We start from the raw sequence: 17,045 nt of genomic DNA, 5'->3' as shown, positions 1-17,045 counted from the left end.
CTGTGTTTGAAAATCCTTCCATTAAGAATATCTTCTACAGCCAGTTAGTTTTCAGAAGGGGACACTGTTCTCTTCCAGCATTATAACCCCTGTAGAATGTTAATTTTTATTGAAATTAACCAATTTGTTAAAGAAGAGGCACATTATGAACTGTTTGATCATCATGAATTTTGAACTCAAGTGTTTCAGTTTCAGATCTAGGTTCCATTTTTTTTAGAAAGCAGACTGAGCTGTTTGAAGCATCCTTCCTGAACTGAATGTTGCCACTTGAGACTATTTTTGAAAGTTCAGTACAATTATGAAAGACCACCATTCCAGATTTGTCTCATAATGTCTTGTAGATCTACCATGCACATAAAAATACGTCTTAAAGCTTGAAAAATCAGGCCTTTGTTATGGAAGTCAATCTAAGGGTTATTTTTACTTCTACATTGTGGATAGGCTCAGTGAACTGATACACCTTCCCTTACACTTTTATAACACTTCTTGAGCTGTCTTATTCTGCCCCGCATAGGCTGTACAAAGCACTGCTCCCTCTAGTGCTATCACACAGGGAAGGAGCAGGCTACCTGTGAATGACTTGGAGAAATTTCCTATTTGATCTATTTCCTATTTTGATCCTATTTTCCAAAAATTTATCTTTATTTTAACTATCTTAGAATATGTGGATGCTGTGAACTCTGGGCATTATACAGGTTAAAAATCATAAACATCTTTTTCAGAATGCCCAGTTGGAAAAGTCAGTGTTATGCTGAGGTCTAGATTTGTTGTGTGGCTTCATCTTTAAATCCTTTGCAGTTTCTACTGTCTGCTGACCTGCTTAAAAATCCCAATTAATCCCCAATTGATGCCTGGTTTCTTATATTGCTTTAGTGGCAGGGATTGTAGAGGAGATAACATCTCCATATTTAATAAGGAATTCTTTTGTTGTTCAAATTATCATGAGTGCATTTTTGCACCTGGAAAATAACTTAATAATTAGCTCTGCATTCCTAGGCTGTAACAAACTATGTACTAACCTAAGCTGATAGATGCACTAATTGTTCTCTCTTTTCTAGTCTTTCTAATACTTACTGATGCTAATTCCAACTTTCTGAATCTTTTAATTTCTGGCAATGTCTCTTTTTTACCATGCTGCTCTATGGATTATAAAGGTGGGGATATTAGCAAAATATATCCATCCCTTTTAAGTTACTCAGTGCACAACCACAACACCTCAAATGAATTAGATTACTGTAGCACTTACAGACAACATTTAGCTGTTCCAAATGATTCAAGAAGGGCAACCAGCTACAAGAATGGCTGGCAAATGACTCGGCAAAATGCAGAAGTCTGGAGTAGCACAGAGGAAGCTGCTTCTCCAAAGAGGAAATCTCGTAGCTGTGATGACCTGTTGACAGATGATCACGATAACTATCCCGATGCACAGGCCAAGGCTGAAAGCATGGGCTCTCTCTTGTGTGAGGAGGACTCCAAAGAAATTCGCTCAATGAACTGGAACTCCCCATACGTTGAGGGCCGTGGTAGTGGTAGGTCAAGAGTTCGTCACAGATCTGCACATGATGCTCCAGGTTTCCTGAAGATGTACAAAAAGATGCACCGCATCAATCGCAAGGACTTGATGAATTCTGAGGTGATTTGTTCTGTCAAGTCCAGAATACTGCAATATGAAAAAGAGCAGCACAAAGGTATACTTCAAGGCTGGAGAGAGTCTTCTACTGAGGAGGTGCCCAGAGACATGGTGCCAACCAGAATATCTGAATTTGAAAAGTTAATTCAGAAGTCAAAATCAATGCCGAACCTTGGTGATGACATGTTGTCAACTGTTACATTAGAGCCTCCTAAAAATGGCTTGTGTCCACAGAGGCGATTTTCTATCGAATCCCTGCTGGAAGAAGAAACTCCAGTCAGACATCCCTCTCAGGTACAACGGAGCTACAAGTCTAAAACCCTGGTGCCAATTCATATTGAAGTGACCAGTGATGAGCCACAACGATCACATATAGATTTTTCAGACAGCGATCAAGACGGAGTGGTTTCTGATCTCAGTGACTTTATCCAGATAGAGGGTTCATCCTTTTGTAGTGAAAGTGACTTTGATCACTTTTCCTTCACTTCATCTGAAAGCTTTTATGGCTCAGGCCATCACCACCACCACCACCACCACCACCACAGGCATCTCATCAGCTCCTGCAAAGGGCGATGCCCAGCATCCTACACCCGGTTCACCACCATGCTAAAACATGAAAGGGCTAAGCAAGAAACCACTGAAGATCCAAGGAGACAGGAAGCAGAATCCGGCCTGTCTAAGATAGCATTCCTCGTCAGTCCAGTGCCTTTCCGGAGGAAAAAAAGTGCAGCTCCTAAAAAACAAACTGAAAAGAAAAAATGCAAGTCATCTGTGTTTGAAGCACTAGATTCTGCACTTAAAGACATCTGTGACCAAATCAAAGCTGAAAAAAGGCGGGGAAGCTTGCCCGACAACAGTATATTACACAGACTTATTACTGAGCTGCTTCCAGACATTCCAGAAAGGAATTCATCTCTTAAAGCTCTGAAAAAGAGTCCCACGCAGCAGCCTTTTCATCCACTGCCTCAAGATGGTGCTATCCATTGTCCACTGTACCAGAATGATTGTGGAAGATTACCTCTTAGTGCCTCTTTTCCAGACATGGATGCAACTAACAACAATGATAGTGCACTGTGTTTCCAAGGTGGATTAACTTTCTTCCTCTGTCCTTGTGATTGACTTATCCAACCTTACTCCCTGTGTTTCCCACCCTTTCTCATTCCACTTTGTGTTGTCTATAAGAAGCTTTCATCCCACAAAATTCTTAGTGAAGGACATCATTTTCACATAGGTGTTGAGGACAGATAAATTTCCTGTCTATTCACAAAATACAGTAATCAGGACAACTGAAGTAGCAGTGCATTTCAACTAATTGAAACTAAATTAGTTCTATAAATTATAATTATGTTATTAAGCAGTGAATTCATGCATCATAAGATGCTGGTCAAAGTGAAAACAATATGCAGATAAGCCTTTCTTTATCACTAAGAAAAAAGAATGTGCATCTAAAATGTATTTTGTTAAATGTAAGTGATAAAAATGCTGTTAATTCTGCCAGTACCATAGAAACTTGATTCTGTTTTCTTATGAATCCACTGCTTTGTGTTACTTTTTGTGAATAGATGTTAAGATCATCTTAGGAAGTTTCCATTTCCACTGTTCGAATAACTTCCAATTTCTGTGGCAGCAAAACTAATTTTTTCCATAGAATTTCAAAATGTCTATGAAATTTTGAGAAATTTCCTATCTTTATAGAAGGGAATTTCTCAATAATCAAAACTTGAATGAAAGTGACAGGATAAGTATGACCAATCTGTTTTTAAAGTTACTGCTTTGAGTTGTTTGTTGCTCTGCCTGTTTTTTTCAATTTTTCTTTTATTTTAATCAAAAAAAGAAAAAAATAGTTAAAATATATTCTTGAAGTCCCAAATGGATGTAAGAGAGAATGTCTTTAATATAAAAATTATGCAATATTTGATCAGACCCATCTTATTCTTATTCTCACATATTTTTGTGTAACTTTTGTGCAAGAAGCACATGTATTTCAAGAAAAATCAGAATTGAAGCGATTACCATCTTTTCTTAACTAGTTGTAATAGACATATTTAGAATAGAAAATTTGGTAAAAAAACAGCTATGAAATGCAGTTCAGTATTGAATTAGTCATACTTGAGACCTGATCATAATTAACCCTGGCAGAAAGTACTACATGATGAGACTGAAGTTGTTAAAAAATGTGTTCTTCACATATTGTAGTTGCTAAATGAGAATTTTCCAGTCTGTGAAAATAAGGAAATCCACAGTGTACAGTTACTGTGGTTTTGTTGTAGCTTTTGCAGCTATGAAGGACCTTGGCATGAGGAAAGCAATATACTCTGTCAACATTAATATCCCTAAAGCAGCATGGAGAATGAGTAAAGCAGAATATTCAATTAGTTTCCATCAGCACCAGTCATGGCTGAGCTCTACTTCTAATCAAGTTTTCATGTTTTGTTGGATGTGTGTGCACCTCTTATAGCCACACAGAGACCTGAAGGTCATAGCAGATGACTGAAAACTACCAGTATTGACTGCATAAGGAGCTGTAGAGAAAAGGGAGATTTTTTTGTCCTAAAGCTTCTGCATTTTCACTCATTTCCAATATCCTTCTCTTACTGCTAGAAATTTAAGAAAAATAAATAGATGTGTTTGGAGTCATTCATTGTATCTTTAGGTTTATGCAGTAGGGGTACATCCTCATTCAGGAACACATGCCATATCAAAAAAAAGCTGTCCAGAACTAGGGCTATGATATACTTACTGGGAATGACATGTTTACAACCAGTGGCATAAATAATAATATTAACTCTTTACCTCCATTTTATTTATCAATAGCCACAAGTTTTCATGGCTTAGCCAATAACCACTTGGAACGGATGAAATGCTTTCAGTTCTCTATGTTGCACTTGTATTTCTTTAGAAATGTATGACAGAGTGTGGGAATGAAGTCAAAGGAAGACAAATTTAAATCACATTTCCACTAGAAAGTACCACTGTGGTAGTAGGAGACTAAAACAGTACTTCTCAGAAGTTAAGAGGCAGTTCATTAAATAGTTCTATTTTCATTTCACATTTGCAACTTGCAGAACTATACAGTGTATAAGGTTTTGAGTTTATCCTTATCAAAACATGAGAAAATATTCACCATCCTGTAATAAACATTGGTAAACTGTGCTTTAGAAAAGTCTGCCACATAGATTGGTGAGTAATATGGTTTGTATTCCATCTCTTAGAACAGAGTTGTTTTTATCAAGTAACATCCTTTTAAATTCCCTTGTGCTGCCTAACATGTGCCCCTGGTAAAGTAGAAATGCATCTTAGATCACTTAGGAGGAAACCATATTTCTTCACATTTTCTCATTGAAGCATGCTTGAATCATGTGTTTTGCATGTAATTATGTGTTTACATTGCTGGCATTCCAAAACAACATGTGCAACCTGATGGAGTCTGAGCTGTCATGTCTTCCCCTTGGCCCAGCGCAGGGGAGCAGCCCTTTCCACAGTGAGGAAATAAATAAATAAATACACTCTTGATCCTCAATCATAGAGCTCCTTCTGCTCTGGATCAGAGGACAGCCTTAGCCTTTGCTTAAAGTTAGTAATTTTTTTTCATTTAAAGGTGCTCTTAACCTTCATACCACGTGCTTTTCTTTCTATTAAATGTAAAATAATAGATTTCAGTATCTTTTCACCCCCCTAAATGAAAGCAAGCAGCATCACAGATTCAAATGATTTTGTTTATCGTAGTTTCACATAATTTTTGTTTTCAGTAGACCAGGAGTCTCCTGGAAGCTATTCTTCTGCTTTCACTGATGTGGGACGATGTACTCCAAGGGAGAGAAGAGGAACTGCAGACAAAGAGGTAGTGAAACAACAGTAAATAACACAGCAATACTCATATGGAAAATTGGTAACATATTTGAGACAAGTTTTGTCTTGGTTTTAAGACAATATAATGATGGAGACCAAAGGAACAGGATCTGCCTTTTTCATTAAGGAGATTGGTACTTCAAGAAATTTAAATAATATCAGGCTTTGTAAGATAAGCTGTATTCTTCTGTTCATTATTAAATAGACATGGATGTAAATTCACTAGGTATTGATCAGCTCTGTCAAAGCTGATTGGAGTGTGTGTTTGGAACAGAGAAAAAAAAACAGATTTGACTGGAGAAAGGCTGTTCAGAAACCCAAAGTATTACACAAAGAAACTACCTTAGCTTCAAAATTGATACAAAACATCTATATTTCACCATTATTTTTGTTTGGAAAGCAAACCACTCTGTTAGTGGATTAGATGAAACCAATTATCCTAAGAGGAGTCTCTAACATCTGCAGCAGTTGGTGATTATAATTAGGTACTGATTGCTTGCAGTGATGTTTTGGAAGAGGAAGTGGAAGCAGGCATACCACCTTTAAAGTAACACAAAGCATCACTGAAAAGTACATATTGAAGAATAAAGTATATTATTCTGTATCTTAAGAATGCTTATAGGATTATAAATGCTCTCCAAACAACATAAAATATTATTATATTTTAATTGCTAATATGTAAGATTTTGCTCTGGGCTATATTCCTTGAGAAATGGTGGTATGGTTAAAACTGAATTCAGAACCATTTATACGCCACTGACGTGCTTATATTGTTGCAATTTGATTAAAAGTCTGATTTTTTAAAAAAAGATTTCTCATTACAAAATACAGGCTAAAAAAGTTCCATAGCCATATTGTTCCATAGGAGTTCCATAGTTCCATAGGAGCCATATTGTATGTTTCTTTTAAAGAAGAAGTCTGACATGGGAAGTCATCTTTCAATTTGAAAATACATAAAATACTTAAATTTACAAGCCGTTTTTAAGATCACTTTAAAAGGTTTAAAAATGTTAAAGAGGAAAGGCATATCTATTTCCAGTATGTTTTGTACATTTTCAAGTATTTTGTATTTAAACAGCTCCACTGTTCTTTTAATATCAACTTTTTCTGTTATTTGCTGTAATAGTTACAAGAGCAGCTGTACCAAAATCAGGAAAGACTGAAGAGGGCTTAGCTACAGTTGATATGAATCATATGTTGATGTGAATATCCCCTCCTGTCTAAAAACTGTTTTTAATAAGAGCAAGGAACAGAAAAATGCTTTTAAATTTAGGCTATCTTATTTGAAGGAGATGTGTAATGGAAAATCTGTATTAGTATGGTAAAATTCAAGTTGACAGGATCCCTATAAACTTCAGGGACTTCTTATTTTAGTGAAGACAATTCTGTAGGTGTGCTCGATTTGCTACTCTTAAAATGACAAGAGAGAGAACCAAGTCAAGAACACCTGGCTTGGAATAAAGGTAAAATTTAAAATTTGCAAGTGTCCCTTTTTATTCCTGTCATAAAAAGATGTGCACCTTTACATCATGACAAATAGTATCTCTCAGAAATAGCATAATCAGCTCATTCTAGTCACTAGTACATCCTAGAGAGGCATTTATTAGAATGGGGTGATCTTATCTGTGCAAGTACTTGCAGAGCAAGACTAAATCACTTTAACAAATGCCCTCATGTGGTTCTGCCTTTCACTTCCTCTGAAGTATCTGGTGCTGGCTACTTGCCAGATGCAGACAGTCCTATTGAGCTTACATGTTCTTGGTGACAGAACTTGATAAATGAATGAAAGAAATGTTATCATGTGACTGCCTGTGATAGCAAGAGAGCTGCACAGATGACTCAGATCACCTCCAGTCCTGTGCTTTCTTAAAACTATGAATGTAATTATAGAAATTAAAAATATTCCAACCATTTCCAGCTGTCAGAGGAGATGTAGATATATATATAAATGTAATGCATCATTGCAATTGAAATTAGCCTACAGAAAACAAGTTGACATTAAAGGCACCTAAAATATTACAGAATATTAAGTATGTGTATTTATGTTGTACCTAGAGATCTAATTGCCTAAAAGTCACATTGACATAGTTAACTTTTTTATTTACTTTGGTACTTCTCTTAAACATCAAGTTGAAAAGTAATCTGCATTAAAATTTAGCTATTTCTGGTTTTAGAACACTAAGTCCCAAACACCTAACTGCCTTAAAAAAGAAATACATATATTTTACTGCCTATTTCTTCAAGAACCACTGAATAGCTCATCCTTTTCTTTTTGGATCTTGAACACCTTTTAAAAATTGAAACACATTTATCATATAGTAATACTACCTGAATGTATTAATCACTTCACCTGTTTTTCAGAAACTGCCAGCTAGAGCTGTATATGACTTTAAAGCTCAAACTTCTAAGTAAGTACTAGACTTTTGTTCATTCAAGAATTCGTAATTCAAGCAAACTCTTTCTACCACTTAAGTGGTGTTCGAGCCAGTTTCAACAGAAATGCCACGGATAGGAGGACCCTGCTTGCTGTCACTGCACTAGCAAACTGTGTGAGAAATTACTTTGTAACAAAATTACCTTAAATTATTATATCTCCATTGAACACATGAATAGCTGTGCATCTTCAGCCTTCTAGAGCACAGGTTATGAAGGACACACACTGAATGCTCTTTGTTTATTGTGAATTACATTTAGGTGACAGGGTAAATTGCTTAAACTACTGTCATAGATAATGAGTCTATCCACACACTGAATGCTCTTTGTTTATTGTGAATTACATTTAGGTGACAGAGGGTAAATTGCTTAAACTTCTGTCATAGATACTGAGTCTATTAAAAGTCTGTATAATGCTTCAGCCTCTTCCTGTCCGTCTTAACATACATAGGCTTTCTGCAGGATGTGACATGCCACATATCAACACAAAAAGCAGTGGTCCATAACAAAAGACTGGAACCACTTATTTAGGATATGAGACAATCAAAGTAAAATATCACCAATTCATTTCTGCCGTTGTTCCAGTGATTCAAGACATTTAAACAATCTTTAGAAATGACCAAACATTGACACTAGAATTACATTAGCTGTGTCAGGACAAAACTCACAATTGAAATTACCAGAGCAGCACATTAGCTCTTGAAAAACCAAATGGATGATACAGCTAAGATCTCCCAAGCCAGGATCTGAAAATATTCTTAATGATGTTAAAAAGTCCCTTTTTTGGTATCCAACTTTTAACAACTCACAGTCTCTGATACCAAGAGATGGTGAGAACATAATCCTGTGTCCTTCATGCTTCTGAATAGCTGTTATGAAAAAGAAAATGTGTAGAGCAGAAGCACACCAAGCTGCTACGCTGCAGAAAGATAGTGATAAGCCATGAAGATGTGGAATACACTCTGTGGTTTCCATACTGAATTCATAAAGAACACACCAAGTATCCCTCTGTCATAAAAGCAGTACTTATGCAGGTGATCCAAAAGACATCATAGTTGCATGCACACATCATACTAAGTTCTCTGGTGGTAACTAGCAATGCTTCTTTGGAATCACAATGTAAGACAGGCCTTTGTAACCTATAGATACTGCATGGCATTCATAAATGTGAGTTTTTTGATTTTCTATGTTATGATCAACTGATAAATGTACCACAGCTGTGACACTTTTTCTTCAAATGTTTAGTTGTGACATTCTGTTTCAGTTCCAAACTGTAAAATCTCAGGAACCATGCAGGGAGGAGAGTTAAATGTAAAGCTATAAACATCTGATATAAATAAATTTGTTACAGAGAGCTGTCCTTTAAGAAAGGAGATACTGTCTATATCCTCAGGAAAATTGATCAAAACTGGTATGAGGGTGAGCACCATGGAAGAGTTGGAATATTCCCAATTTCTTATGTTGAGGTTTGTTCTTTGTTTTAATTCTTTTAATTAATTTGGGTAATAGGTCCACAAACCACATGAGAATGGTGAAAATCTGGTTTTTCTTTTTCCTTAGAAACTTTCTCCTCCAGAAAAAGCACAGCCTGCCAGGCCACCTCCCCCTGCACAGATTGGAGAGATTGGAGAAGCTGTTGCCAAATATAATTTCAGCGCAGACACAAATGTGGAGTTATCACTTAGAAAGGTACAGTTGAGAACTATCTTCCATCAAAATACCACTATAATGTCTCCTGCTACACAGAATCAATATAATACTGTGCTTTGTGCACTCTGCATTCAAGATTTGCAATGCACAAAGCAATGCTATGGTAGGAAACTCTTAAAAAATAGCTTGTTAGCTTGCAGTCTGTCTCAGCTACCTGCAAATACTGCAAATGTGTTTTGCCTTTAATTTGGATTGTGGCAGAGTAGCATATGCTACCTGCTAACTGTCCAGCTAAATTTTGAGTTTTCACTTCAATATCTATTCTTTTAATTACTATTCCTGTCTGTCACAATTATTGTAGTAAGGATTTTAATACAGAATAAATAGAAAATTACAGGAGATAAAAGATACCAAAAAAAGCCTCAGAGATATTTTTGTGAATGTAAATATTTTATTTAATAACAGCTTTTTCTTTATAATGTTCTGTTATCTTTCCTATACATATCCTGTTGGCTATACTGAATTGCACATTAACAAAATAACTGTTTTAATTTCTGAAGTTTGTTAGACACTGGACTATTAATACTGTAGAGAAACTTTATTATTGCAGATATTAAATACTTAGATATAAGTAGTGGTTACTTCTCATCCAGTGGGAAGTTCTGCCCCTTACATTTGTTGGTTTTGGTTGGTTTTTTTAAGAATTATAGTTCATAGAAGCTTTTCAGTGGTTTGTTTTTCTTTTGAACAAAAAAGTAAGGATAGAGATGTTTGTTGCTGACCTACAGCCTAATCCAGCACTACTGAAAATAATGGGTGGTTTTTTATTCATTTGAAATTTGTAAAAGTCAGAGAGGCTTAAAAAACCCCAGGAATAGGAACTTAGAAAAATTAGAAATTGGGGATAATTTGATATCTTATTTCTTTCTAAAATTAGCTTTTTTGCTTATTGTGGTGATTATAATCTTGACAGCCCAATTTTGGTTTGTTTGGAAAGTTGATTTGCACTGCTTTTCCTTTGTTCCCTCTCACTAAAGACAATTGTAGTGAACTCCACACATCAACTACAGAAACAAAATTAAAGAAAATCAAAATAATGCAAAACTAATAGGCAAGGATTTGTTTCAGAAAGACATGGTGAAAATCATGTAAACCAAAGAAAGATAAAGTAAAAGGTTTGAATATAAAGTTGATGTTTTCCATTTCAATTTCTACTGTTCTAAGAACAGTGAGGTTCTGCCCATTTTACATAGGAAAAACTCTTAGTTCTCTCATATTTTCAGCAGACTCATACTTTTTAGTTGTCTACCTTCACTTAAATTGTACTGATAACAAAGCACTTGCATGGATTTCATTGTTGAACTTTTATCACTCTTAAGAAAAAATGGGCATAGCAGTCAATGTATACCATAGTTGGGACATTAGCTAGTGGTTTGGCCAACAATTAAAACAGGTTATGTTCCAAAGAAAAGTGTTAAAGTTAATCTTCCAAGCAAGAGGAGAGGACTACATGACATTTCCCTCAGATAAAAGAACAGCATTTATAGTTCATGCCTAACCCCTCATTTTACTGGGATGGTAGTTTTATATATGGCTGTTATCAATGGGAGGTAAAATGTGAGGTAAAATGGGAAAATGGAGATGATGCTCAAGACTGATGGGAAGCAGCACTGTAGGGAAGATACTCTTATGTGTTAAAATAATAGCTGTTATGTACAAAATTAACTTTCAATGTATGTGCTGATAACTCATTTTCATAATGCATTTCAGGGAGACAGAGTAATTCTTCTTAAGCGAGTTGATCAAAACTGGTATGAAGGTAAAATACCAGGAACCAACAAACAAGGCATCTTCCCTGTCTCCTATGTAGAAGTCATCAAAAAGAATCCATCAAAAGGTGTAGATGACTATCCTGACCCTCCAATACCCCAAAGCTATTCTAGTGACAGAATACATCATTTAAGTTCAACTAAGGTAAGGATTTTCTGATGTTAGCTGCCACCCCTAGAGTGGGTTTAGAAGGACTTGTAATATTTTTTTAACATTATACATAACTTAGGATTAACTACACAACATTTCTTTCTTTCACAGATAGAATTGCATTACTATGTTGTTAATAAAAAAATTTTAATAGACAAGTGTGTCTTATACTATGCCAGGATTTATGCTCTTTTCTTAATTGGCTACTACATTATTTTTAGTAGAGATTGGTGAAATTTGGGCAGAAAAGTCAAGTCAACAGAGAAAAATTTATTTGGGAATCTTAGCAAGAATTTGAGTTTTAAGAATATTTCTAGCAGACTTCTAATAGTACAATGTGAAGACATTCCCATAACACAGCTGTCCTAAAAGCCTACGGTTCCATAAGCATGCAGGAAACAGCTTGCCAAGACCAGTTCTGTACCTTTTGAAGCAAAAGAGAACAGCCAGTGATTCTGTACCAAAACCTTCCTCCTTTTGCCATTCACAGTCTGTGCGGAGGCTAGAATGTTGGTACATTCTTTGGAGTGGTACAAACTGACAGTATTGTTTCATTTAGGAGTGAGATGATTGCCATCACTTTGTCAATGAACTTGAATTCAGACCTTTATGGTTGTATATTTTTTTACACCAGATGCATATCGTAGGTTCTGAATTGTTCTCCTTCCTAGTCTAGATAACCACCACAAACCACACTACAGGATGCTGCAGAAAGATTCCTGTGTTCTGGTTTATCATTCACTTGTGAGGCTTTGCACTCACCTGTGCGGGGAACATAACATTTTTGGCAGTGATAGAAACTAAGGAAGTTTCTGCATGCAAGCTGTGCTCAGAATTAACTTATCAATTACTTTGAACACTCAAGATGGAAACTTTTCTAGATCTTCCTCTTTACCTTTGCTGTTTATCTCTTCAGCATAGGCAGTGGGTTTTGTGTGTAATTATAAACTTCTTTATCCTGCTATTAATTCATGTTTCATTTAGGTTTGTCCTCTTTTCTACTTCTATCTACTTCCATACTTGGTGGTCATCCACATGCTTCAACTTTGAAATAAGCTCCACATTTACTAACTACTTTGGGGTTGTAAAAAGCTACCAAAAGATGTCATTTCTAGGCAACAGTAGCCTCTGAAAATATTTCTTAGTAATAAGTATTAGTTGATTTGGGACAGTTGCTCAAGCAGGTCTTGTCTGGTTTTCCAGAATGTATCACAACAGAGAGGTAGATCCTATCTCTTCTATTCCCACAAAACTGCTCAATTAACATCAAATTCTGTAGCTGCCAACTGAGGTATTTATAAGCTAGGGCTTATTGTTACAGGAATCCAGAGGATCCTGAAGACAAGTCAAGACTATGAGGCAGCTCAAGTGCTCCCTAGTCCAGAGATGCCTCTCCCTGTTTTCTATAGAGCAGGCTTCTTTCTAAGGTATCCTGCCAAAGCTCCATAGCTCTTGTTGAGCACAGGTGATGCTTCAGATCATGTACAACCATATTACAAAAGTATCCTGCCACTATTATTTAGTAAGTTTTTACTAAATTAGTTCATGAGAGAAGGAAATTGGTAGAAGCCTTCTTTTTAACATAGGATACTTCTTCAATCAGGTTAAAAAAAATAAAACCACCTTCCACTGAGACTCTTAAATAGACCATTTTTCTGGATTCAGCTGTATTCAGAAATGGCAATACCATGAAGAAATGTTGTTTCTGGCTACCTAGAAGAATTTCATCAGTCCTGAATGTGTGTGTTCTAGAGTTTACCACACTTTCTAATACCACTTTCCCTATTCCTTTGGAGATTTGTACTACATCTCACTCCTTGTTGCTAGAACAACTGTACTAAACTTCTCTGGCCTAATGGCACTAAGAAAAATAAGCAACACAAGTTGTGAGCAAGTTTTGCTCTCTGTAACTTGGCCTAATCCATCTGTATGTTTAGATCTAGTGCAGCTTATAGCCATGGGAAAGTAAAAATGGTGAAATCTCCTCAGCAGTATTATTTACCTTAAAACCACAGGTTAGGGACCCTTACTTAAGAGGAATGATGAGGGAAAGAGACTGAGTATTTCTGTAACAGCCTAGCTCTACTTTAGCAATCTGCATTGTATCAGTCTATGCTGTTTACTTTGCTAGAGAAGAGTCTGTAACAAAGGTCTAACTATAATATAAAGCTGTTTGCCTCAAGAAAACTCAAGCAGAAGGTAAGTAAACTAACCTCCCTAATTCCACAACATTATTATAGACTTCTGAAATTATTTTTCTCTTCTACATTAATAATTAAAGTGTCTAGTAGTCCAGATAACTTAGCGGTGTACATCTAATTATTTTGGATAGTTGTAATGATGAGATCAAAATATTTTTTGCTAAATTTTAATTTTGAGAACTTATAGTAATAAAAATGCATTTTCAGTATTTACTGAAGCAATGGATATCTACTGATGCTGTGTACGTATGACTCACCAGTCTCTCGTTCTTAGAAAAGGACGTTTCTTTTACCAGAAGGATACTTCAATCAATATTGTGTAACGGTACTCAAAGCATACTCTTGTGTACTGTGCTGTCACTATTTTAAAAGCATTGTCGACTGCCTATGTCCAGTTTGAACTGAATGTACCTTTCACAAATGTTGACATCATTTTGAACTAATAGGGTTAATTTTGAAAAACAAATTCATTCTGAATTCTCAAGTTCATTCATTCTGAGCAGCTGCTCATGCCTTAATAAAAGTATGCAATGTATTAAAGATGTTTCTTAAACATTTACTCAGAAGTACTAAGAAAAAGTAGAAGTTTTAATAATTAGAAATTACCTCAGTTGTTGTACATAGAAGTATTTAATGACACCTGAAGTGTACTTCTGAAAATTCTATTCTCAAAATAAGAGTAATGGTTTGGAAAAATTTCATTAATATTAATTGTATGATTTAATAACCTGTGACAGGCTCACTAACAGAGCACCATGAGTAACATAACTTCAGCAGATCAAATGCAGTTGCCTTCATGAATGTAATGATTCAGATCTGTCTTCATGTTTGACATTTATGCCCTAAGCCAGAACCTGATAGTGTCATGTTTCAAATGTCTTTCCTGCTGTTCTGATTCATATAGTAGTGATTTCAGACACCCATGGTCACTGAAATTGTACCCTGTAATCCAGATGATGGCACAGACACTTTTCTTTTCCAGTTTACTCATATCCTAATTCTCTGTCATGCTTATCTATTTCGATTCCCATGTTTTTCTTATTTTTGAAGTTGCCTTCCCAAGCACTGACCCCACTTTCCAGACAACTACCATCATCTTGGTCACACATTGATGAAAAGATTCTCCAGGATGACTGTAGTGACTTGTTCTCAAGGACTGTTGGGTTTTCACCTTCAGGCATGTGCAACTTAACTTCTCCATCAGTTTCAGACAGCTTTCTTTGTGACTTAGAAGAACTCAGTTCTTTGGCATTAGCAACCTCCCAAACTGTAGCAATCTCCCCAGGTAATAGCATTCACCACGTTAAGGATGGTCACTTTATGCCAAATACAGAGGTGTTTCTCAGCTCTCCTACAGATCTCCCTCTGTCCTCTCTTGTATCTCCCTCTGTCTCATCTTCAGCCAACTCATCTCATGATATAGCATATAAGCATGTCACCAACAATACCAAGTCAGGAAAAGATAAAGACGTAGAAAGCATAATTGACCCTTTAGTTATTGAAGAACCTAGAGATTTGTCAGATACTACAAGAGAAGGTGAACGTGGGGCTATGCGTAACATCCCTTCACCATATGAAGAAGGTTCCTTGTCCAGTGTGCTAGCTGCAAGTGCTGAAAATGAAGAGGAAATCTGCACTGCAGACCTGTCACTTAATAGAGGGGATCAGTCAGAACCTCAAGAATCAGATTTCTCCGGAGAAGCACAAGACACAACAGAAGAACTGACTAGACTGTATATAGAGGAGGATCTAGTACATGACAGTTTAGAATTCCCAACAGCAAGTGAAGAAGATTCTATGGATTGTTATGAAGGATATACTTCACCAAATATCTTTAAGGTATTTTAATTTCTGACAACCCTGACTTCTGTGTTGAGATAACTTAGTATAATTATTCTCTGCCTTGTAGCTACATGTTTGTATTGTGCACAGGCACACTTTTATATAATTGCATTTGATAAAATTGAGCTCTGAGCAAGCTGGTTTAAGAAGAATGGTGTCCCTGCCCATGGTGGGGAGGTTGGAACTAGATGATCTTTAAGATCCTTTCCCACCCAAACCATTCTATGATTCCATGATTAAAAGTTGTCAGTGTTAGGGGACAGTCCCTCCTCAGAAGCAGGCATATGCACCCTAGTAAATTCTATGACCTATCAATTGTGCTGGTCCTTTCCCTCCTGCCCTTGTTGTTTGCCAAGGAGCTTTTGATGTGAAAAGCCAGTGAACCATTTCCCTCACTAGCCCATTGCATGCTGCCCCTTTTGAGAGAGAGGTCCCAGCAAGCAAATGCTGTCAACAGCCTCCAGAGGGAGGGACATGTGCCTGCTGCAGAGACTCTGCGGTTTGTGCTTGGCATGTGTCAGCTCACCAGCTGATGTATTTATAGCAGGCTCTGCTACAAGGATCTGACTAACAGTAACAGATCAGATTATGTTTGGCAGTTACACAAATGCTTCCTCCCAAAGTTCTCCCCGTTCCTCTTTGGGACCATACATCACTGAACTATCCCAAGTGTGTGCTGGCCATTAAATGCCACAATGTAACTATACAGTTTGTGTGGTTTCCAGGCATAGCCCTTTTTTCTGTTCAGCACTTACTTCAACAGACTATTCAGGCAGTTGCCTTCACTGACAGCATGCATGTCAGATGCATAGGACAATATGTTTTAGGCTAAATGTTAAACTATTTAATTACATTTTGCCCTTTAATTACATTCTACCCTTAAATGACCTGAAAAATGCAGAAGAAAAACTTAAGAATAGAGATGAAATCCATGGCCACAAATGGCAACTTTTTTGTGCTTTCTGAGGCAAGAAATGTCTTCCATAAAAGTAGATGACTAATAATAAGATTAGCATGAGATTTATGATTGTTCAGGTTAGTTACATGTCCCCTTACTGAGCAGTTGACATCCTTCAGCTGATTTTGGAACACAGTTTTATAGCAGAGCTACTTCTCATATTTCTTAAACATTTAATCCAGCTCTGCTTTCTGCTGGAACATCAGGAGACTGATCCTCTTTTCCATCTTTCCACTAATCTTCCATTTCTCCCTGCCAAGGCACCTACTTCCCACTCCGTTCCTACAGTATCCCTGTCTACTGCTTCCCTCTCTGCTCCTCTCCTCTCTAAACCCTTACATCAGCAGGAGAAAGACTCACTACAGTTAAAGGTAACTGCATCTCTTGAATATGGATTGTTGCAAATCTTCGTGTCTATTAAATAACTGCAAGGCTAACACTGAGTTTGATCTTCTCAGATGTACTGCTTTCTCTACTAATATTAAATAACATAAGAAATGGA

The 17,045-nt window shown here is 36.5% G+C and overlaps 1 protein-coding gene across 23 annotated transcripts in view; it reads left to right on the top strand.

Moving 5' to 3' along the window:
• SORBS2 (sorbin and SH3 domain containing 2) overlaps positions 1-17,045 on the top strand; it is a 145,150-nt gene that overhangs the window by 116,806 nt on the left and 11,299 nt on the right. For 6 of the 23 annotated variants that reach the window (XM_039699868.1, XM_039699877.1, XM_039699867.1 and 3 more), the window contains 6 exons: positions 1,155-2,714; positions 5,383-5,471; positions 7,841-7,887; positions 9,264-9,378; positions 9,473-9,601; positions 11,333-11,536. In XM_039699868.1, the coding sequence (XP_039555802.1) occupies positions 1,155-2,714; positions 5,383-5,471; positions 7,841-7,887; positions 9,264-9,378; positions 9,473-9,601; positions 11,333-11,536 (2,144 nt within the window). Of the gene's footprint in view, positions 1-1,154; positions 2,715-5,379; positions 5,472-7,840; positions 7,888-9,263; positions 9,379-9,472; positions 9,602-11,332; positions 11,537-14,793; positions 15,583-16,803; positions 16,915-17,045 lie in introns of all 23 variants that reach the window. The other 17 variants (XM_039699878.1, XM_039699875.1, XM_039699874.1 and 14 more) reach the window with 7 other exon arrangements.

This window comes from Passer montanus, unplaced genomic scaffold, assembly GCF_014805655.1.
Source record: "Passer montanus isolate IOZ18808 unplaced genomic scaffold, ASM1480565v1 scaffold14, whole genome shotgun sequence".
Classification (NCBI taxonomy): domain Eukaryota; kingdom Metazoa; phylum Chordata; class Aves; order Passeriformes; family Passeridae; genus Passer; species Passer montanus.
This window is presented reverse-complemented; position numbering and strand designations above follow the sequence as displayed.